This window comes from Lagopus muta, chromosome 15, assembly GCF_023343835.1.
Source record: "Lagopus muta isolate bLagMut1 chromosome 15, bLagMut1 primary, whole genome shotgun sequence".
Lineage (NCBI taxonomy): Eukaryota > Metazoa > Chordata > Aves > Galliformes > Phasianidae > Lagopus > Lagopus muta.
Window position 1 is genome coordinate 10,675,540 of NC_064447.1, and position 19,118 is coordinate 10,694,657.

Consider the following 19,118-nt stretch of genomic DNA (forward strand, 5'->3'; position numbering starts at 1 on the left):
ATAGCTTCTGCTGATGGGGTCAGTGGTAGCAATTATTCTCAAAAGATGGTCCCTTTTGAAAGAAAATATACATCTACTAATTTCAGAGAGCAGCAGTGTGCAAATAAACGAAACTAGAGAAGCTTACACAGTAAGAAGCGTGATGTGCTGTGCCACCACTGGTCATGTGAGCCATCAAAAAACCATGACACTGCACTGGATTTATTCCACAGTACTTCAGTTAAAGAATCCCTTCTCAGTTCCTGCATTGAACCCATACAGCAGCACAAGCAGAGTCAAATTAGACCTGTTTTGTTCAAAGTATTTTACAAACTCACCGATGACACTCAATATTCGTTTTAATTTGAAAACAGAACCTATGAAGAAGTACTGCTAATAGAGAAGACTTATTTGTATCCACTGCATTAGGAACTGCGCCATAAATCCCAAGTTTACCTGCACCTGCAGAGGCAGAACAACAATCGCATCAGAAAAAGCTTTCTGGAGAAAAAAGACATCTCTCAGGAAAAACAGCATTTGTATTCTAAATGAAAATCCGTCTTTATTCTTCCAATTTCTGGCAGAAGATTTTGGATCACTGTATAGTTTTCATTACTTTTGAAATAAATTACTTACTAGAAAAAAGTTTGCTCATGTGTACAGAAATAAACTGTCCTTGATTCCATCTCCAACAGAAAACTCTGAGGTCCAGCTACAAGAGATAGCACACTGGAGAAGAGAATGCTGTGCCATGAAGGGCACACGTACAGCAAAGTCATTAACTGCTGAAGTTGAACAGAGTGCTCTTCCTTGCCTGTATCATCAGTATTAGGAGACAGAGACTACTTAGATGGACGCATCACTCAACCTGCAAAGTTCTCTGTTTTGGTATGTCAGTGCTGTACAGCAAGTGGAATCAACCTCATTACTTGTCTGTTTACCCTATTACCAAAACTACTCAGCGAGAAAGGAGGCTTGGTCAATTCATTACCAGGGATTAACCAAATGTGACTCCTTCTGCAGCTGAGTAACTACCAACTCAAAATAAAATCCAACCAATGAAAACAGACCACAAAAACACACCAGGAAATACATCCTATGCACCAAAGCTGTGACCTTCACAACATGTTCTGCAGTTCACTGCAGGTTGTTCTTTTTCCCCCGGTTGTTTGCTTTTGTCGTTGTTGGTTTTGCTTGTTTGTAAGATCCTGGCCAAGAGTTGTTTTGCTTTTAGAAAGAGGCACTTGCTCACCTTTCACACTGCCAAACGGTTCAAACACAGTAAGATAAAACAGAACACATATGAGCAATGTGTCAGATTGTATTTCCCAGTTAGGCTGTAAGACAGATCTCCCATTAAGTGTCAGGCCAGAGAAGCAGCACTGAAACATGTGCTCAATTGTTTCATTCAGGTTCACATGACAACCCAAAGTCTTTTGGCAATAACTTCTGGCACATTTCTGTGCAACTGGGACAGCTCCATAGTGACCTCAGCATTCACGCAGACGTTCCCAATTCATCCCTTTTTATTCTGTGTGAGGAACGCCATTCAAAATTTCCCATTTCCACATTTTCCTCCTTAAAATGCCTGAAAAAAAAGTTAAGTTACCAATAAGTCACAGCCTACCTACATTAACTCGTCCAGACACACCCACAGCAACGGTGGTGTCTCAGCAACAGAGCTGAATTCAATTACATTCAGTGCAGATCCTGCCTCTCCTGACTGCATTGATCGCATTTGGCATTTTTATTTAACAGCTTCAAAATAAAATCACATGAAATAGACCTACGGAAGTGATACACTACATCAAAGTAGTTAAAATGTAATGGGAAGACAGAACAACAATTCAAAAGCAACTCAGTATACAGGAGAATCTATGTGAAATTAAGTTCAATTAAAAAAATACGGTGTAGGAAATGAGAAAATTTAAGTTCACAAAGAGGAAATAAGAAGCAACAGCTATGATAGCAATCCAACCTAAGTGACATAATCCTGCACTGAAGGGGCAAATGGAACACTGTGAAACTCAACAAGCTTCTGACGAGGCTGAGAGGAGGTTACTCTGCCCTGCTGACACAGTAAGGCTCTCGCTGATGATGCCTGGAATAGAGCGCCCAATTTAAGAGATCTATTCAACCCAAGGAGAAGGCAAGAACAGGAGTGAAAATTTGCATGAAATTAATACATGAGATTTGAGAAACTAACTGAAGAACCCACTGGTTGAGTCAGTTAATTAAAAAGATAGTGCCAATGGAGGAACAGACAGGCTGACAATTTTCAAATACGTGAAAGGCAACTGCAAAGAAGACTGTAATTAACTCTTGTGGCCTATCCAAGCTATAATAAAAAAAAGACTGCGCTCACAAGAAGTGAAATTTAATTAGATATTAAAAATAATTGTTTCACAGTTAGAAAACATTGCAACAGGGGAGTCCGGGACTCCCTGCAGTTGGAGCTGTTGAGAAGCAGCTCTCAGTTGTCAGTAATGGCCTCGTACACCTGACCCAGACTAAGAGAAGGCATGAAGTGACCCCTCCACCTTTTCATCGAGCTGTTCACATATCCAGATTAATAGTACAGCACGACACAGAACGGAGCAACCACCTCTGACAAGGTGGGAAAGGCAGGGCATTTTCACCTGACAGCTCATTCAAACTCACAGCTAAGCAATGCCAAAGGGGATGCTCCCGCCGCACCGAGCTGGCACCTGACTCCATGGTGAAATGGTTTAATGTGCCAGTCTGGCAGAAAAAGCAGCCTCACCTTGAAAGGGTCTGCATCACCTGCAGACAGTGATGAGCTTTTGATCCTTCAAGCAGGTTCGAGCAGCTCAGCAGAGGTCAGAGCAAAAAGCCACGGCCGCAGCCAGGAGGGGCTGCAGAAATGTCAGTTCCAGAGGCAGCCAACCCTCCTGCCCCCAGAACACCTCTGCTGCAACACACCTCCAGTGCAGGCAACTGTCAGACGCTGCAGTCTGAGCAGCAAAACAGCCACAGCCTGAATGCACACGTAGCTATTCCTACCATAAGGCCCTGGAAAGCAAAATTAACTGCCCTGCTTCCAGGAAAGGACAGAGAACCTCTGCTGCTATAGAATCAGGCCTTCTAACTATTCTCAATGCCACTTTTAGGCTGCACTGATACTTTGCATGAGCTTTTGCATTTGTGGCTCAGCACATCATTCATTTTAGTAATGCAAGAATAAAGTCAGAGGATAATACAAAAATCAGTCAGCATCAGATCTGGTACTTCATTTCCTTCCTGTCATACCTGCTCGTGTGGATCAACGAAAAAGTTTGCATTTATGAGCAGTGCTATAAATCAGCTCCATAGGAGCTCAGCAGCAGCTGTGAATCATACTGTACTTCCAATTAAAAGCAGTGGTGTAATATTTGAACAAAACTGCAGTCAAGCTCAGCATAGCAGATATGGATTTGTGGCTTATTTGAACATAGAATTGCTAGCAATGATATGGGAATAAACAGCAGCAAATGATTATATGAGATTCAGTACAATGTCTACCAAAGAGGGTTTACCAGAGGTTCTGTCTCAAAGAGACAGGTTGGTCTTTCACCACCACCCCCCCACAGGCCAAGCAACTTATAACCAAACAAATGAAAAAGCACAGTGTTTCAGACTATTGTTGCACAGATGAAATACGCTCCAAACCAGACGCTGATTCCAGAGATGCCCAGAACAGAAGGCGATGCCAAAAAATGAACCACAACCCAGACGAGTTCCCATTCTTCGCCATTGGCATGCTGCCTCTGATTTCACTGCCCTGTAGATACTAAAGGTGACTTTAGTGGTGGCTTCAGTATTCCAGGAGCGATTTCCACGATGTGAAGCTATGTTGTTCCTGGTAAAGCAATGGCTGCCTTGTATTTTAAGTATGAAGAATAATCCGAACTTAGAGCCAGGCAAAGGCCTTTAAATAAACTTGGGAAACAGTTTAATCCACCCCTACATAAAGGCTTTCTTCTTCCTAAGAAAAATGATAGCTTTTATGCCTGTCATTTATTGTCTTCAGCATTTTTGCTGACCATCTGCATCACAAAATTATTTTTATCTCAGGCATCAAGAACCAATGCATCATGCTCTTAAAAAATAAAAAAGCTATACAGCACAGACTCACTTGTGGCAATCATCTCCATCTAGTTGACTCCCCCAGTCAAAACGAGCAAAACAGAGAAGACATTAAATTCTGCAGCAGAACTTGCACTAAACTTCCCTGAATTTCTTCAGTGGGTCTTGATATGCCAAGTAATTTTGTCTGTAGGGCTTTGACTTGATCCAATCTCTGCCGAGATCTCTTAGCAGGGAGCGAAGCACACTGAGGAATGAACACATGTAATCTGGATCCCAAGCTGTCACAATATGCAACAGCAGAAAAATGCCTTTCAAACATGGCACCAGAAATTATCACACAGTGCTCTAATAGTCAGCAGTGTCTCTGATTATCTGAGCCCCACGACACCTAAAGGTCAATCAGCAGGAGGACAAAATGGAATACGATGCAGTCCCAGCAGATGCCGTCCCACCGAGAGCTGCAGTGGCTATCTGTGCCCACATGATGCGCCCCATGCAGGTACATGCACTGCATAACACACCTTGACTTAGCAGTGAAACCAGACCCCTACAACCACAGTGCTCGTTGCACACTGAGCTGTACAGAGCTAAATGAATTTGAATGAACTGAATAAAGGCACAGAGAAGCCCTAAAGCAATGATGAAACTCAGGGAGGAGCTTGTCCCATCTCAAACACCGTGCAGCACAAAGTTTAAGACAAATGTCCCACAAATCAGAGCACGGGAAGAATGATTATCTGCTAACTGGAGGAAGCTCAGAGAGAAGAGACATTCAGCATCTAAAAAAAAATAAAAACAGCAGAGAGTGAAGAGCTGTGCTTGTCAGAACACTGAATGACTGATCCAGAGCTTTAAGACAACTGGCCTTTAGACGCCAGATAGGTTGTAAACATATCTTCTGAAAGGTCTATATGGCAACATGATGGCAAAGAAAAAAAGTCTATCAACAAAATTAAATACATCAAAACGTAGTGCAGAATTAAATATTCGCTTTGCCCTTCCTCAAAACAGTGAAACTCAAAGCTCAGTTTGATCTTGTATGAGCGGCACAGAAGCGTAAGACTTGCAGTGAGAATCCTGTGCAGATGGCATCCTTAAAGAACAAGAGGTACTCCCACCAAACTGACAAAATCAAATTCACACCCGCAGCCGTCCTTTCCCCCCAATATCACACCATATGCTGCCTACAAGTTTTTACCCTTCCTCAAAACAGATTTCACAAATTAATAACTGAAGGAGGAGGATAACTGCCAATGAAGTTTAATGCACCCAGATATATCAATATGCACAAATTATTGTCGAACTGGCGCAGAGCTATTCCAGCAATCCACGGCACACAAACCGTGCCACATGCTGTTTATGCACAGTACTCGTTTTGGTATATACTGCATCTACCTTCTGTCCACACAAAACCCAGCACTGGGAGCAGATACGAAAGAACAGAATGGGAGGTTAGAGTAAACACAATCCAAAAGCGATCCACAAATCAACAAATCTGATTGGAGACTGCTGGCCTCAGTGAAAACATCTTGCTCCCTAATGACATGAAGTCGAGCAAGGGAAATACAGCAGCAAACCAAAAGTATGCTTGTTTCTTCCATCTATTTTTAATAGTAACAAGCATCTCTCATGCTAAGGGTACTTCTCTGCCCATGACAAGACGGGCACAGCAGTCAGTGTAGCTCTGTGGGTTAATTCTGAACTTCCTCATTCAGCTCTTGATTTAGAGATTATGGCACTACCTTTGCACTGACTACAGCACTCCACAGCAAGAATTCACCTTCCATTTCAAGGAAGGCTTTGTTTTTACGAGGATCACTGCTTGATGCTGGCTGTGTTCAAGGAAACAGGAGGTGCATCTGCTGACCTCTGGACTGCTAGAGGACAGGGAGGGCAGACGCAGAAAGCCAAGCATTTTTAACATGTTTTCCTATAAAGCATCCATTATTTTAGTTTATTTTCCACTGAACAACACTAGAAAGAAATGCCCTGCTAACCTTTAACTTTAAACAATCAAAAGATCACCCACCATCAGCTTCAGATAAAGAAAGATACGTTGTTCAGAGGGCTATATGCTACAATTGGGGTTTTCTTGGTAAGAAGCCTCCCTTCCCATTAAAAAAAGTTCCAGTAGATAATGACAAGTGATTAACATTCACTGCAGTTTTCACGTTACAAGTCTGCAGTGTTTTGATGGCGTGCTGGTTACATAATCACAGCGAAAAAAGCACAGCATGGAAGAGAGTTAACTACTGTACCACCAAAGAGAGGTAGCAAATAATTGAGTCAGCAAATATTTCACACTGAAGTTGGACTGGCATAAAGGAGGGGGAATTTCCGTGCTCCTACGTACCTGGATCCAAACATGAAGATGATGCATCTGAAGAGGTGCAGAAAATAGTTTTAGGAAGTCAAACTGCAATACTGTCTGTGAAATAAAAGTGATGTGTATGGATCTGTAACAACTATGAGTCCGCTTTCAAACACCCAGAGGAAGAGAATCAGCTTTGAGATAGAAGTTTGGAACGTGAACCAAGTCCTGGACCAAGAACCATCTTCCAAGGAACTTCATACTGTAAACTCAGTGGAGCTTTCTTTGTCTCAAATCCCCAAGAGCCACCTACAGTTCCAAAATCAAAATGTTTTCTGTGCAAGTAACACAGACTGCAGTTTTCTAAGAAGGAACAACAGAAAAATTCAACCCAATTCCAACCTGCCTAATGCACAGTTTAACTTGGTACTGCTGTCTTCATGGGCTGAACTGGAGGCAAATGCCCAGGAATTGTCATTCCAGCTTTTCAAACGTTTCTTCACCAGCAGTACTTCATATTGCAGCAGCTACACATGTGCTTACACTTCAGTGTCTCACTGATTTTATCCCCCTACTAACAAAACATGCAAAACAAGCTTTACAAGAAGGACAAAAGAAGCAAAAACATTTACATTTTCAAGAATTCTTTAAAAGCTGCATGAAAAACCACTACTCCTCAGCCAGCAGATGCACAGCTTGCTGTTCTGCTGCAAACTAAACCACTCCCACATAAAGGCAGGCAAATTAAAACCTTCACCAAGAACCCTGAGACTAAGGTTTTCCTCATCACACATTTAGCACATCCCTGCTAAAGCTGGTTTCAGTGCCAACCTATCACCAGGCTCAAGCATCAAGGTAACTTCTCAGAACTGTATCTGACATTCTGTTAATCTTTACTGGAAAGAAAACACACAGGATTTCTGTATGCAGATATCCCAAAAACCAAAGTATCTTACTTTTAAGAGCTGGTAAGAATGCTCCTCATATACATTAGTTAAATCTGTTAGCTTCTTCAGCAACCCATACTTGGCTGCAAAAAAAAAAAAAAAAAAAAAAAAAAAAAATCAACTGAAAAAATAGAGGTACCCTAGCAATGGCCCAAACCAGTCAGTTTTGCTGAATATCTCCCTTCCCTTCCCATTACAGCTGCCTGGCATTCCTTAGGAGAAAAGATGTTCTGTCAACTAGTTTGTGTTTCCCTTTGCTGCAGCATCCTTCACCTGAAAGCAGGACTACAGCCTTGGGGCAAAATGTGCTTTGTAAAAAGAATCAGTATCCGCCCTTTCTAATCTTTACTAGCTGAAAAACATGCCCTGCAAGTTTTACCTACTCTCCAGTCCTTAGGAAAAAAGCAGGCCAGATTTTAGATTAGTTACCTCCAAAGTTGTCTTTTTATTTTCCTCCTGGGGAGGAAGACTGCAGACAAAGGCTGAAAATGAAGAGCCATAAGCCTTGAAGCAATCCATACACACTACAGCAGGAATGGTGAATGGCATAGGCCAACACAGACACAAACTTCAGCCTTATAATGCTGGTTTAAAAAGAGCACACAATGGCATAATACTTTGGAAAAAATAAAAACAGAAAACAACTGAACAAGCAACAGTAGAGGCCACAGCAGCGTACCACTAGTGCTACCTTCTGAAAAACACTGCTCTGTCCTCTTCATACTGACTAATAAAAAGCCTGCAAAGCTTTTGTTCTGTTTAAAATGTACTTCCTGGTTTACTCTAAGCTCAAGCCCACTGAAGTGCCAGTCCAAGTGCATTTGTCTTCATTGGTTTTCCTGGAAGGTGAGTGAAAGAACAGTTCGGACGCTGCGTGGCTGCTGCCTGCGCAGGTTGAGGCATCCCTGCTTTGGGCCAGCAGCTCTGAAAGCTGCTGAGTGCAGCAACACAGGAGAACTCTGCTCTTGCCAAAGCATGGCCAACAAAAAGCACAATGCCGTCTGCCAGGATAATGAACTGAGCAGCCTGAGTGAATGCCCAGGAGAGGGTGGGATCACATGGCTGGAATTAAGGGACTGAACGAATACACAAGGGTGAAATAAAAGGAACGGATGATCCCCTGATGGAGGAAAGCTGTTTTCCTCAGCTGTAACATCTTCACCCTTAGCCAGAGACATACACAGCTGGTTCTTTTGCTTAAAGGACAGCATCAACCTGGAGAGAAGGAGGAGGGAAAAGACCAAAGTCTTCAGCAATGCTTTCATAAAAAATGCTTTTCAGTGACAAGACAACAAAACGTGAACAGGAAATGCATCTGCTCAAAGATGCTGTGACTTCCTACCTGGCATTAGCTTTGGAAAATCAAGTGACATGCAGTCAAATGACTCTCAATACACAAAAAAGGTACTTTTTTTTTTGGAGAGAGATACTTATATTTTATCTTGCTGAACAGGCAAAACTTTGAAAGGCCCCACAAGACGTTCTGAAAACAAATCTTTACAACCCACTGTGTAAATCACAACTTACGCTACAGAATTCTTGAGAGATTCACCGTCACCTCTCATTTTTCCTAAAATCCCACTCGAGGTGCAATTTTTGTGGATATATTTATTTCAAATATAAACCCAGTACTGCTTACAAAGCAATCACTTAAATGTAAGTTAGTTAAAGATGAGTCAGAGCTAAGAATTTCACGCTGAATAAAACCAGCAGCCAGTACTCAGCCAAAGGCTTCAAAGCGCAATACCTCCCAGTTACCACTGCTTCTGCCCATGAACGGTCCACAAAGAACTTACAGAACTCTGAAGGATCACGAAGTGCTTCTAGAGAACCAGAAGTATTCTCCAGGTCCCCCTGTTCCTCCTCCCTTGCTACCTTCAGGCAGAAGCTCTGCTGCAGCATTTATTCCCATCCTGCTGCTGTCACATCCCATGCTCTGTGCTGCGCAGCTGCAGGACACCACCTGCTCCCACAGTGTGGCTGTTGGTTTTTGCAATCTCCCCCACGTCTCCCATTCATTCTGAAAAGGATATGCTCACTCTTCTGTAAAGGCTGTACCCTCTGCCTTCTAATCCCAGGTGGCTCCTGCTAATTACCCATGTGCCTTGGGAGTGTAATTCTTCCCATTGTTAATGTACCAATTTTTAGCCACAAAGTCACTTCACATGCTAATGAGAGACCAGCTGATCCCAAGCTCATACTTCATGTACTCAGGAGAACTCATCTTCTGGGGGTACAAATGACAACAGAGGAAGAATGGCTTTGAAAAGTTGTGCCTGAATGATGCTGTATTACTTTCACTTCAACTCTGATTCTATAATAAAGAACTTGCTTGTTAACTCAAGCTTGATCATTGCCCTCACTTATTGAAGGCAGCATCTTCACAGAAAAGAGACTGAAAAATCCTATCTTCCTTTTATGCTGCTAGAAACTAATGTAATGGTTGATTAGTCTAAGTTTTATATTGTTTTCCATACAGAAGTTTTGGTGTTTATAGGACACCAGAAACACCAACTTCAATCCCAAAATCATGATGAGTATTTCTGAAGACTAGTCTAGGCCATGACACATTATTGCTACTGAAATAACACACAATACCTTTAAGAAATGTCTCCTTCCCCCCCTCCCTCTGCATTCCTCACAATATTCCATCTTTTCACCCAAAAATGGTTGTGCCAGCACAGGGACAAAAGCAGCATGCTACAACACATGGATCACCAGAAGGTGTGAGAATGTCTTGAGCTCATCCTGCTACCAAAAAGCATATCATACGTTTATAGTACGAGTAGACCATACACTCTTCTTGAATATCTTTAAATATGGAAGTTCTGCATTTCAAGTCTAATAAGACAAGAGAACACAATGCATGCATTGTTAATATTTACCCCTGTGTAAGGATTTTGCATCATGGCTTTCAGGATGCAGACATTCAACATTGCCACTTGCTTAATAATAAATTCCAATAAGTCACTTCTGAAATGCTTAGATGCAACACAGGGAACAGGTCTTCATCTAGATTCCAAAATGAAGGAATCAGTACAGCTCCTGTGGCCTGCACAGCACTGCTTGGTGTGAGTTTTCATCTGAAGAGCAATTTACTCCATTGCAAGATTTCAACCAAAATCAAAAGCTAGCATTTTTGCTCACAGTTTCCTCTAAATGAATTACCAGTTCAATCCTCCATTATAACACACTCATTTCATGACCAAGTATTCTTCAGACAGATTTTATTATGCCAATGAAAGATGAATCCTGCAGCTGTACAGAGTTCACCAGCTCAGAAAAGCAGCACACACAAACACTGAGACGCACTGTGAGACTGCTAGAAATCTAGAATTAAAGAAATTACTTTGTGCCAGAAGAGTTATGCCACAGAGCAGAACATTCACCCACACAAGTGTCACGTAAACATGCAGTAGAATATATTTTGTTGCAATTTTTCTATCACTTGAGTGTGTTGTAGATATGAATAACATCGATTTTGATAAATGTTATTATTAGAGCTAGAAATCCCATGCAAGATCTTCATAAAGAAGCACATCCATCCGTTTATGTCATGTTTTGTCAGGGTTTTGGAGTCCCACCTCCTTCAGTTGTTATAGTAATACACTTGCCATCTACAAATGCTGAAATTACTATCAGCAAAAGAACATCTCAGAAGGTTATCAATGAGCCATTAAAACGTGCTGCCTCCTGACCGCCCTCAGTGCACCTCTGGAGGTTAGGACAGAAAAATAAAGCAAACACCCCGATTTTCCTTTTAATATGATTTAGTAGAAAGCATTTTATGTGTAAAAGGTAGCTGGTTATATTTTAACTTTTTTGTAAGCAGATGTGCAATGCTCACAGATGGCTACTAACATGATCCTCATTTTCAGAATCAATAATTGGACACGATGCCTATTCTCTGAACCACTTACCTACCTCAGAAGATTATCTGGATTCACTAATATCTGCTATGGAACTGATAAAACTTGATGTCAAAAGAACTGAGTATTAGAAAAAGAGAAATGGGCATGTCCAGATAATTGCAGCATTTCAGCCTGCATATAGGCTCTTCACTGATCTGAAACCGCAAACAGACAAGTCAACGTGAGGAAAGTGAAGGGAAAATACTCTGAAGCAGATATATATTTAGTAGCAGGTTAGATGGAGAGAAAAGGCTCAAGGACAATGGCAGGTCTTTTCTTCCTTCAGCTAAACCTCCAATGTATTTTCGTGAAAGAAAGCTAGTCTTTTGCTTTTAACTGTAGCCCAAAACTGCATTATGTCTCCTGGGTGCTTTGATTTTTTTCTCTTTCTAAATCTCAGCACATAGACAGCTCCAGGGCTCAGTAGGAGAAATTATTAAAAGCATGCCTGCAGAAGTAAAGAGATCAGTCATTTTCCTTATCCCCATCCCCTGTGTTTTATGAGCACTCCCCCACCCAGTGTTGTATGAGATTTCACGCAACCAGACGTGTCCTTTTTAAACACACTGAAAAATGTAAAGTCCTTTAAGAGCAAGCATTCTTTCAAACTGGAAACAACACATAAATGTGCTTCTACTCCTCAGAAAGGTCACACTCACCTTCAGAATTCTATCAAGCCAACTTTTTCTTTTTTGTCCTGTGCAATTCTATCATTTAAGTAGTTTTCGGCAGTCTTTACAAAATACACTGCAGTTTCACAGAACACAGAATCCTACTGTGAACATGATACAAGCAATCTCTGCCTCATTATTTTTTCCCCAAGCTGCTTGATAAAACATCTGCACTTTGGAAACTTCAAATATCCTTCCTGCTCTGCTATTAAAATGCATACGTCTTCTCTTCAAAATTAACAAGCTATCTACATTTTCAGCTTACAATTCTCCTCATTCCTTTTTATTTTAGTGTATAATGCATTAGTGTATTTTAGGTTATGATTTTCTGAATTATGTTTCATGGCATAAAAGTCGTACTGATTACATGTGGCATATTGTGACAACAGCAAATGCACTGAAATGCGATCCATTCTGATTAAAAAATAAGTAATTCAAAAATTAGGAAAAATCCTTTACGCCATTTCACACCTGTACCTTCACCTCTGAAATGTTAACGTGCATTGAACAGGACAGGAAAATGCCCAATAACCTATGAGTTGTCAAGAAGCCGATTCTACTCCTCTACTTGCCCAATCAAAACACACTGGGAAATAAATTGGAAAGCACTTATTTTCATCACTCTTACCCGAATACTCTCCAGCCATAAGGAGGTACACTGGCATTCCAGAGCTCTTTGCTCCAAACTACTGAGCTCTAAGCATTAAGCACTGATATGCATTTGAAAACTGCCATCTGACACACGCGGGAGAACAAATTATGCATCATTTCAGAGTCAGTACAAAAATCAGACCCCATTTAGAGTTTAAAACACAAAGCAAGAAGACGTCACTCTGCTTCTTCTACCTGTTAAAAGAGATTTACTTACATGCTCCTATAATTAAGGATACACCTGAACTAGAGGATTTCTTTTCACACACCTATATGGGATCTGATAAAGACTGACTTGAGATAACATCATTAATCTCTGTTCAAGTCTTCAACTGCACACTGTGAAAAAGTTACTTGCTTTGTTGCCAACTATCATCAGTAGCTGAAGTGACAGAGCAGATATCCTTCCACATGAGAGAAAGGTGGCATAAAATAATCAGTCACAAAATAACTTATGAAAGCCCACTGTAATAAACTCAGGGTAAAAATGTTTACAGGAAAATATTGCAAAATTTTCCAAATTCAAGTGGCTGAGTATCAGCTTCAGAAGGGATTTCTAGAGCTTACCTATGGTGCAGTTTGTGGTTATTTTTCTCCGCTTGGGGTTGTGTCGTAGCAATTCTAACTCTCGTTTGGTTGGCTCCCATGTTGAATACTTCTCTCCAATGCCTAAGCACACGAAAAGAAATTTTCAGGAAGTTGTTTAGTAAAAGTATTAAAAACTGCGTTCAAGTTTTAACTTAATGGACAGTATGTGGAAGTTTTAATCAATCTACGTACAAGAGACTGATTTCATAATAAAAAAAAGTTCAGAAGGACTGCAACCAACCTTCCAAGGAAGTTTTCCATTATTGGACAACAACTATTCTTCCAGTTTAAAAAAATAAAAAATAAATAAAAATAACACTCCAGAGTTTACAAGAGTAAAGCCACTGTTACTCAAAAAATCCATCACTGTCTTTGTGCTCAGATTATGACAGCACACCAACGATTTTATAAGAAGATAATGGCTAGCCAAGAAATCTCATTAGCAAACTCTGACATGTTATTAAATATATCAAAGCTCAGCCAACTTAATGGACAGACACAATCTTAATCTTTATAGTAGAGGTGACCAGCAGAAATGAGCACTTCAGATACACTGAACAGCATATTCTCCTAGTACCTGTCTGATGATGTGCTGTGACTAAGCGTGACTTCTGATGCAGCACTGGATATCAGCAGTATTTGAGATTCACTGACATATATAACAATACCCAAAAATCTGATTTGTGGTAGGTTTAAAAGCAACAACCAATCAACCCAAACTTTCCTAACACTCAACTACCCTTTCTGTAAACTGCAGCTGTAATCTGCCAGCATTCTCTTTACACATCAACGCTGTGTTTGTGATACAGTGCTCAAAAGAAGCTGCAGTAGAAATGAGTCAGTTAAGCAGTGCAGCACATTTATCTGAAGTAAGCACAGTTGTGTTCAGTGTAAATCTGATATGAGAAAAACAGACCAGGAAAAGACTCATGTGCTGAGCAGTTAAGAACTACTGCAGTGCCTTACGTAGCACAGAGAAATTACTATGCAAGGTCAGTTATAGCGAGTCACAAAAGCATCTGGGCATTAAAAATAAAGAATAATAAGATGACAAGCAATCTATTCTAAAACTGAGGATTAAAGTCAATTAAGTGTTATTTTTCATGGAACGCATGGAGCAGAAGTAGTGCTGTGCTACAGAAAATAAATTATAAATCATACATATGAAGAGTAGAAAATGTAGCTAGAGGCTTACACATTCCTGCATAATATACATTAAATTTTAATAGCTCTTTGATCTTCATTTTCAGAAATAGCTATGCTTTTCAGAACCTACCCACCCAAAACTGTTCAATTCATAGTTACTACTGACCCTCCAGGTTCTAGCAATAAGAAGTCTCATTTTTGGATTCCTGAGGACAAGAAAATTCGTATTTACATCGATGCATCCCTTTATTTTATTTGATTCAACAACATCTCATGCAAGAAGCATAAGAAAAAATAGTGGAGTTATACAGTCCCTTTCCTTTATCCAAGGCTCAGCGTCAAGGTACACACCCAGAAAAACAGGAAAGGAACTAATTACTGCATAACAGATAGAGGAGATCAAACAGTCAAGTGCTCTGAATATACTGCACAGTGCAAGTAGGCAAACGCTGAATGAAGCAACTCCAGAGGTGCACGTATGGGCAGTTCATGTATGTCAGAACATTGACTTGCACTAAGTTTCATATTGGACGCCTTCAGGAATCTGTTCACATCCGTAATATTCCCCTAGGAATTTATATAAACTGGTCTGTTTAAAATCTCAGCCTCATCTTCAACACCTTGTGAGCACCAGCCATGGCACTCGCCAACTACAAGTTTGATTCCTGTGTTCAGTTTAATTATGCCCCAAATGGGTGCAGCCTGATAACAAGATGAAATCTCACAAATGAGATCTCATAAAATAATTAAAGCAAACAAAGAGAATTCTCAGATGTGTTGAAATCCTGTGGGTTGTTTTTTTTGTTGTTGTTGTCATTGTTGTTTTTTTGAGACAAATAAAATTAACACCTGGAAACACACATGCGCTCCACTTAAAGCATGCAATAGTCTCACATATCAGTTAGACTGCTCAAATGTATTTTCATTTATTTATATATAATTATATGGTTTAAATGCTTATAGAGTGGCAACCAAAGCATTTCATGAGAGCAGCTCTTCAAGTAAAGTTAAACACGACAAGCTGGGCAGGATTCTGGACAAACAGGACACTATTCAGTTAAAATAAATGAGATCAACACAGCAACCATGTACAGTTAATGCCACGAGAAACACAGCACAGACAGACAACACTTTCTTACAGAAGCCTTTCATTAGAAAGAGCACAAGTCAGAAACTTAAAAATAAAAAAATTGTTCTGCTTCTGAACAGTCTGTTATCCTCAAAAATTTGGGGAACAAAAAGCACAAAACCAGATCCACTATGGATGGTTGTGTTTAAAAGTTACCAAATTCACCAATAATAAAGTTGTAGTGAGATCCATGAACATGCCAAAAACTCCAATATAAATTACCTTAAGCAAAGACTGGCAAAACATGCATAGATTACAACTAAAGGAAAGCAGTGTTACTGGAGTGAAGGTTCATCTTTTCTTTTGTAAATGATGCTACAAAAGGACCAGATTCAAGTCAGCATGTGAAGCCTCCAGCTGACAATTCATATTATTAAGCTGAATACACCAGTTTTCATTTTTCAGAGGATTTATCACACACGGATGAATGAAGATGATGGTGATGACGGGACCCAACTTACGAAACCCAAATTGTGCAAGTAGTATTAGCATAGATGGTTTGGTTTCCTATCTTTCAGAAAATCCCGCTTCATTCCCACCCAAAAATGCAGACATTAAATAGAATGAAGGGCTCCATGTATCCTCACCTCCCTTGTTACTAAAGAATATTCAGTAACAACAACAACAACAAAAAAAAAGGAAGAGCTGCAACTTGTTCAGTGTTATATCGTATAACCCTGAACTACAGTCATGCTCGTGGAATCATCAAGCTAGGAGTTAACATTACAAAGAGTATGAAATGAATTTCATGACATTTGGGGTTTTTCTTAAAGTTTCCTCTCCAGGCATCATGTTGTTATGTGAACATCCTGTAAAGTTTACCTGAACCCTCTTCAAGCACTCTCAGTAGAGGCTTGGAAACGCACATTAGTGTAATACTGATCTTGTCACTCTGGCTAGAGGAAGGAGGGTTCCCTCTCACTTCATGGCTTTTCAGATGAGAGGAAATTGATTGTATTAATGGAGAAACGTGGACGTAATTTTCTACTACTTCTCACAAACCCACTTCTTTTTCATTCCTCAGATAAAATTGCTGAAAAACAGTTTCACAAAGCAAAGCCATAATACAAAAGTTCCTAAGCCGCAGCTTTAAAGAAAGACGAGCACTCCAGCAACGTGAAGCAAACTGCTGCCTTCTCCATTTTGTATCTCCACTGGTCATTACAGATTTGCTGTCTTAGCACAGAAGATGCAATGTATGTACTGGTGTAAATATGCATCCATATGTAAGTGTGTATATACGTATACACATGCACACTCTTCACCACAAGCCTGTGAAGTCTAAGAGGACACAGCAAGCCACTAAGTAGCTGGCTATGTTACCTCAGAACACAGGCAGGAGTGCACTGGAGAACAAAACAGCTCCATCTTGGTCCAAAAGGCACCAGCATTCATCACAGTTAAGAACATGTTCTTTGAATGCACACATTCAGAAGTCGGGAACTTGGGTGCCTCCTTCTTTGAAGGCACTGTAAGCAAGAGTTACCCTGTTGCGGCCAGTGAGTTTGGGACCCAAGACAACACATCTTAGTAAAGTTTGAAGGAGCTTTCAGAAAAGGCACACAGCCTAAACACAAGGTCTGAAACCACATCTCCACTGTGTCTTTCTTTCAAAAGAGCTTTGTGCTACAGCATTTTATTCTGTATTGAGAACTCGCTGGCAACCTCACTGTCCCCCCCTCCTATGCCTGCATACCTTCAAAATGGGGCATTAAGAGAAAGAAGAATGCAATCTGCAATAAGAACCAAGTCAATGCAGTTATACTTTTGATAGGCCATCAGAAAAGCTCCAGTTAATTCCACTTTAGTCGCTATTTTTACAATTGGAAATGAGGTTAAGAATGGTTTGAAGTCATATCAGCCCGTACTACGGCTGTCACATTGAAACAGGATGCCATGGATTCACTAAGAGACCTTACTAGACAGTTGCTGTCTGTCTTTAAAGGTAGACTTCTCCACTTTAAGAAAACACACCCCTAGAGGCCACTGGAAATGGAAGATGACGAGCTACTACAACTGAAGCTTTAAAACTGCCCAGTTTGAGATCAATGCTACTTCCTTTCACTTCCAAAAAAAAAAAAAAAAAAAAAAAAAAAAAACCAGGAGAAAATATTCGTTTTGGAGGAGTTCTGTCAAGGGAAGGGCACACGAAATTAAGCCTGCTGTAATTATGCACTCATTGGAACATATCCAAACAAGAGGAAAACAATTTGCATGATAAAACTGGCACAACTGTGATTCATGTCTAAAATGGCAGGATAACCAGCAAAGGGACGCTTGTTAGTGAAGTGCGTCGCCAGCCCACGCCTCTTACCTGTCATTGTACACTGGTAGTGAGAAACCACTGTTGGGGTGAAGGCTAAAAAAGAAAAAATTAGGGAAAGCAAACTGAATAATAAAACAAATGTGTGTACATATATTTGTGTGTCAATATTTCTACATAGATACTGTGCGTGTACTGTGAAAGCACAGGAGTGCAAGTAAGCTGGCACGTTCTATTAAAAAAAAAAAGAATCACACACAAAGGTGGCATTTCATGTGAGGGGAACAGACCTCTTGCCCGTAACACCTACAACAGCCTAAAGGAGCAGATGGTTACATGTGCTACCTAGGACAGACCTGACTGCCACTATGCAAGTTTTGCAGGATTCATGTTAGATATGCATTTATTTTTTTTTGTAATTAAAAATAATTTTGCTACAAGTAGGTGTGGCGCACATGATAAAAACTAATAGCAGCTCCTGGGAAGCACTAGCTAAATCTCTGTCTCCCACAGCCTGCACAGCTATTTCTAAAGAGCTCTTTCTTCCCCTTACTTTGTTTTGCCATTGACAAAATGGGAGGGACAGGTATGATAAAAAACAGAAACAAGAAATTCAGGCAGGAAAACCAAACCTTGTAATTTCCAAGCTTTTCGTTGTTCTTCTTTGGCAATTTGTTCCATGTCTTTGTCGTATATGTAATCTTGACACATAAAGCAGTATATACCCCCATACAAAAGGTCTATGGCTGCAAAACAGAAGGGAAGTTGGGAGAAGAGAACGTGAGTTCATAAACTAATGCATGCTTTATGAGCAAGCTTTCAAGTCAGGCACCATCTTCCACATAATCCACGAGAAAAGTATCTGTACCTTGGAATCTGTGTGGAAAAAGAAAAAGAAATGGGAAACATTCCCAATTATGAGTTATTCAATTGCATCTGGCACAGCAACACAAAGCATTTGCCTCAGAATTGTTTGTAACTCACAACACACCTTTCAAACATAAGGAACTGAAAGGCGTAATCACACAGACAGCTATACACTAATACCATCTTATAATCTTAAGACTTGATACATTACTTCCAGTTGTCTTCTCTTAAGACATGCATAATTTCTACTCAAAGTCACTGAGATCATTGGAAAGCACCTACTTAAAACCCAAATGAAAACTCAAACAGGAGACAACACTGAATAGGAAAGATACTCATCCCTGAGCAAGTTGGTTTATCCCACAGATCTGGTGCCTCACAATTTGCCTTGTTTGAAGTGTTCCCTTTTAAATGGGCATCGGAACACTGAGCAATGTTACAAATATTTTCCTTTCACAACCCTAAACAAAAGAAAGCCAACAAACAAAATAAAGCAGCTAACTGGGAAATGACCTTTTGCTTGAAGATAGACCAAAGGAGGAGCAAAGTGTGAATTAATCATAGCA

The 19,118-nt window shown here is 40.3% G+C and overlaps 1 protein-coding gene across 2 annotated transcripts in view; it reads right to left on the reverse strand.

Annotated features, from left to right (window-relative positions):
• The window catches only part of USP22 (ubiquitin specific peptidase 22), an 87,230-nt gene that overhangs the window by 28,497 nt on the left and 39,615 nt on the right, over positions 1-19,118 (reverse strand). The window contains exons 3-5 of one of the 2 annotated variants that reach the window (XM_048961986.1): positions 18,318-18,431; positions 17,737-17,781; positions 13,127-13,228 (exon numbers count right to left, since the gene is read on the reverse strand). In XM_048961986.1, the coding sequence (XP_048817943.1) occupies positions 13,127-13,228; positions 17,737-17,781; positions 18,318-18,431 (261 nt within the window). The remainder of the gene's footprint in view (positions 1-13,126; positions 13,229-17,736; positions 17,782-18,317; positions 18,432-19,118) is intronic. The other variant, XM_048961987.1, reaches the window with a different exon arrangement.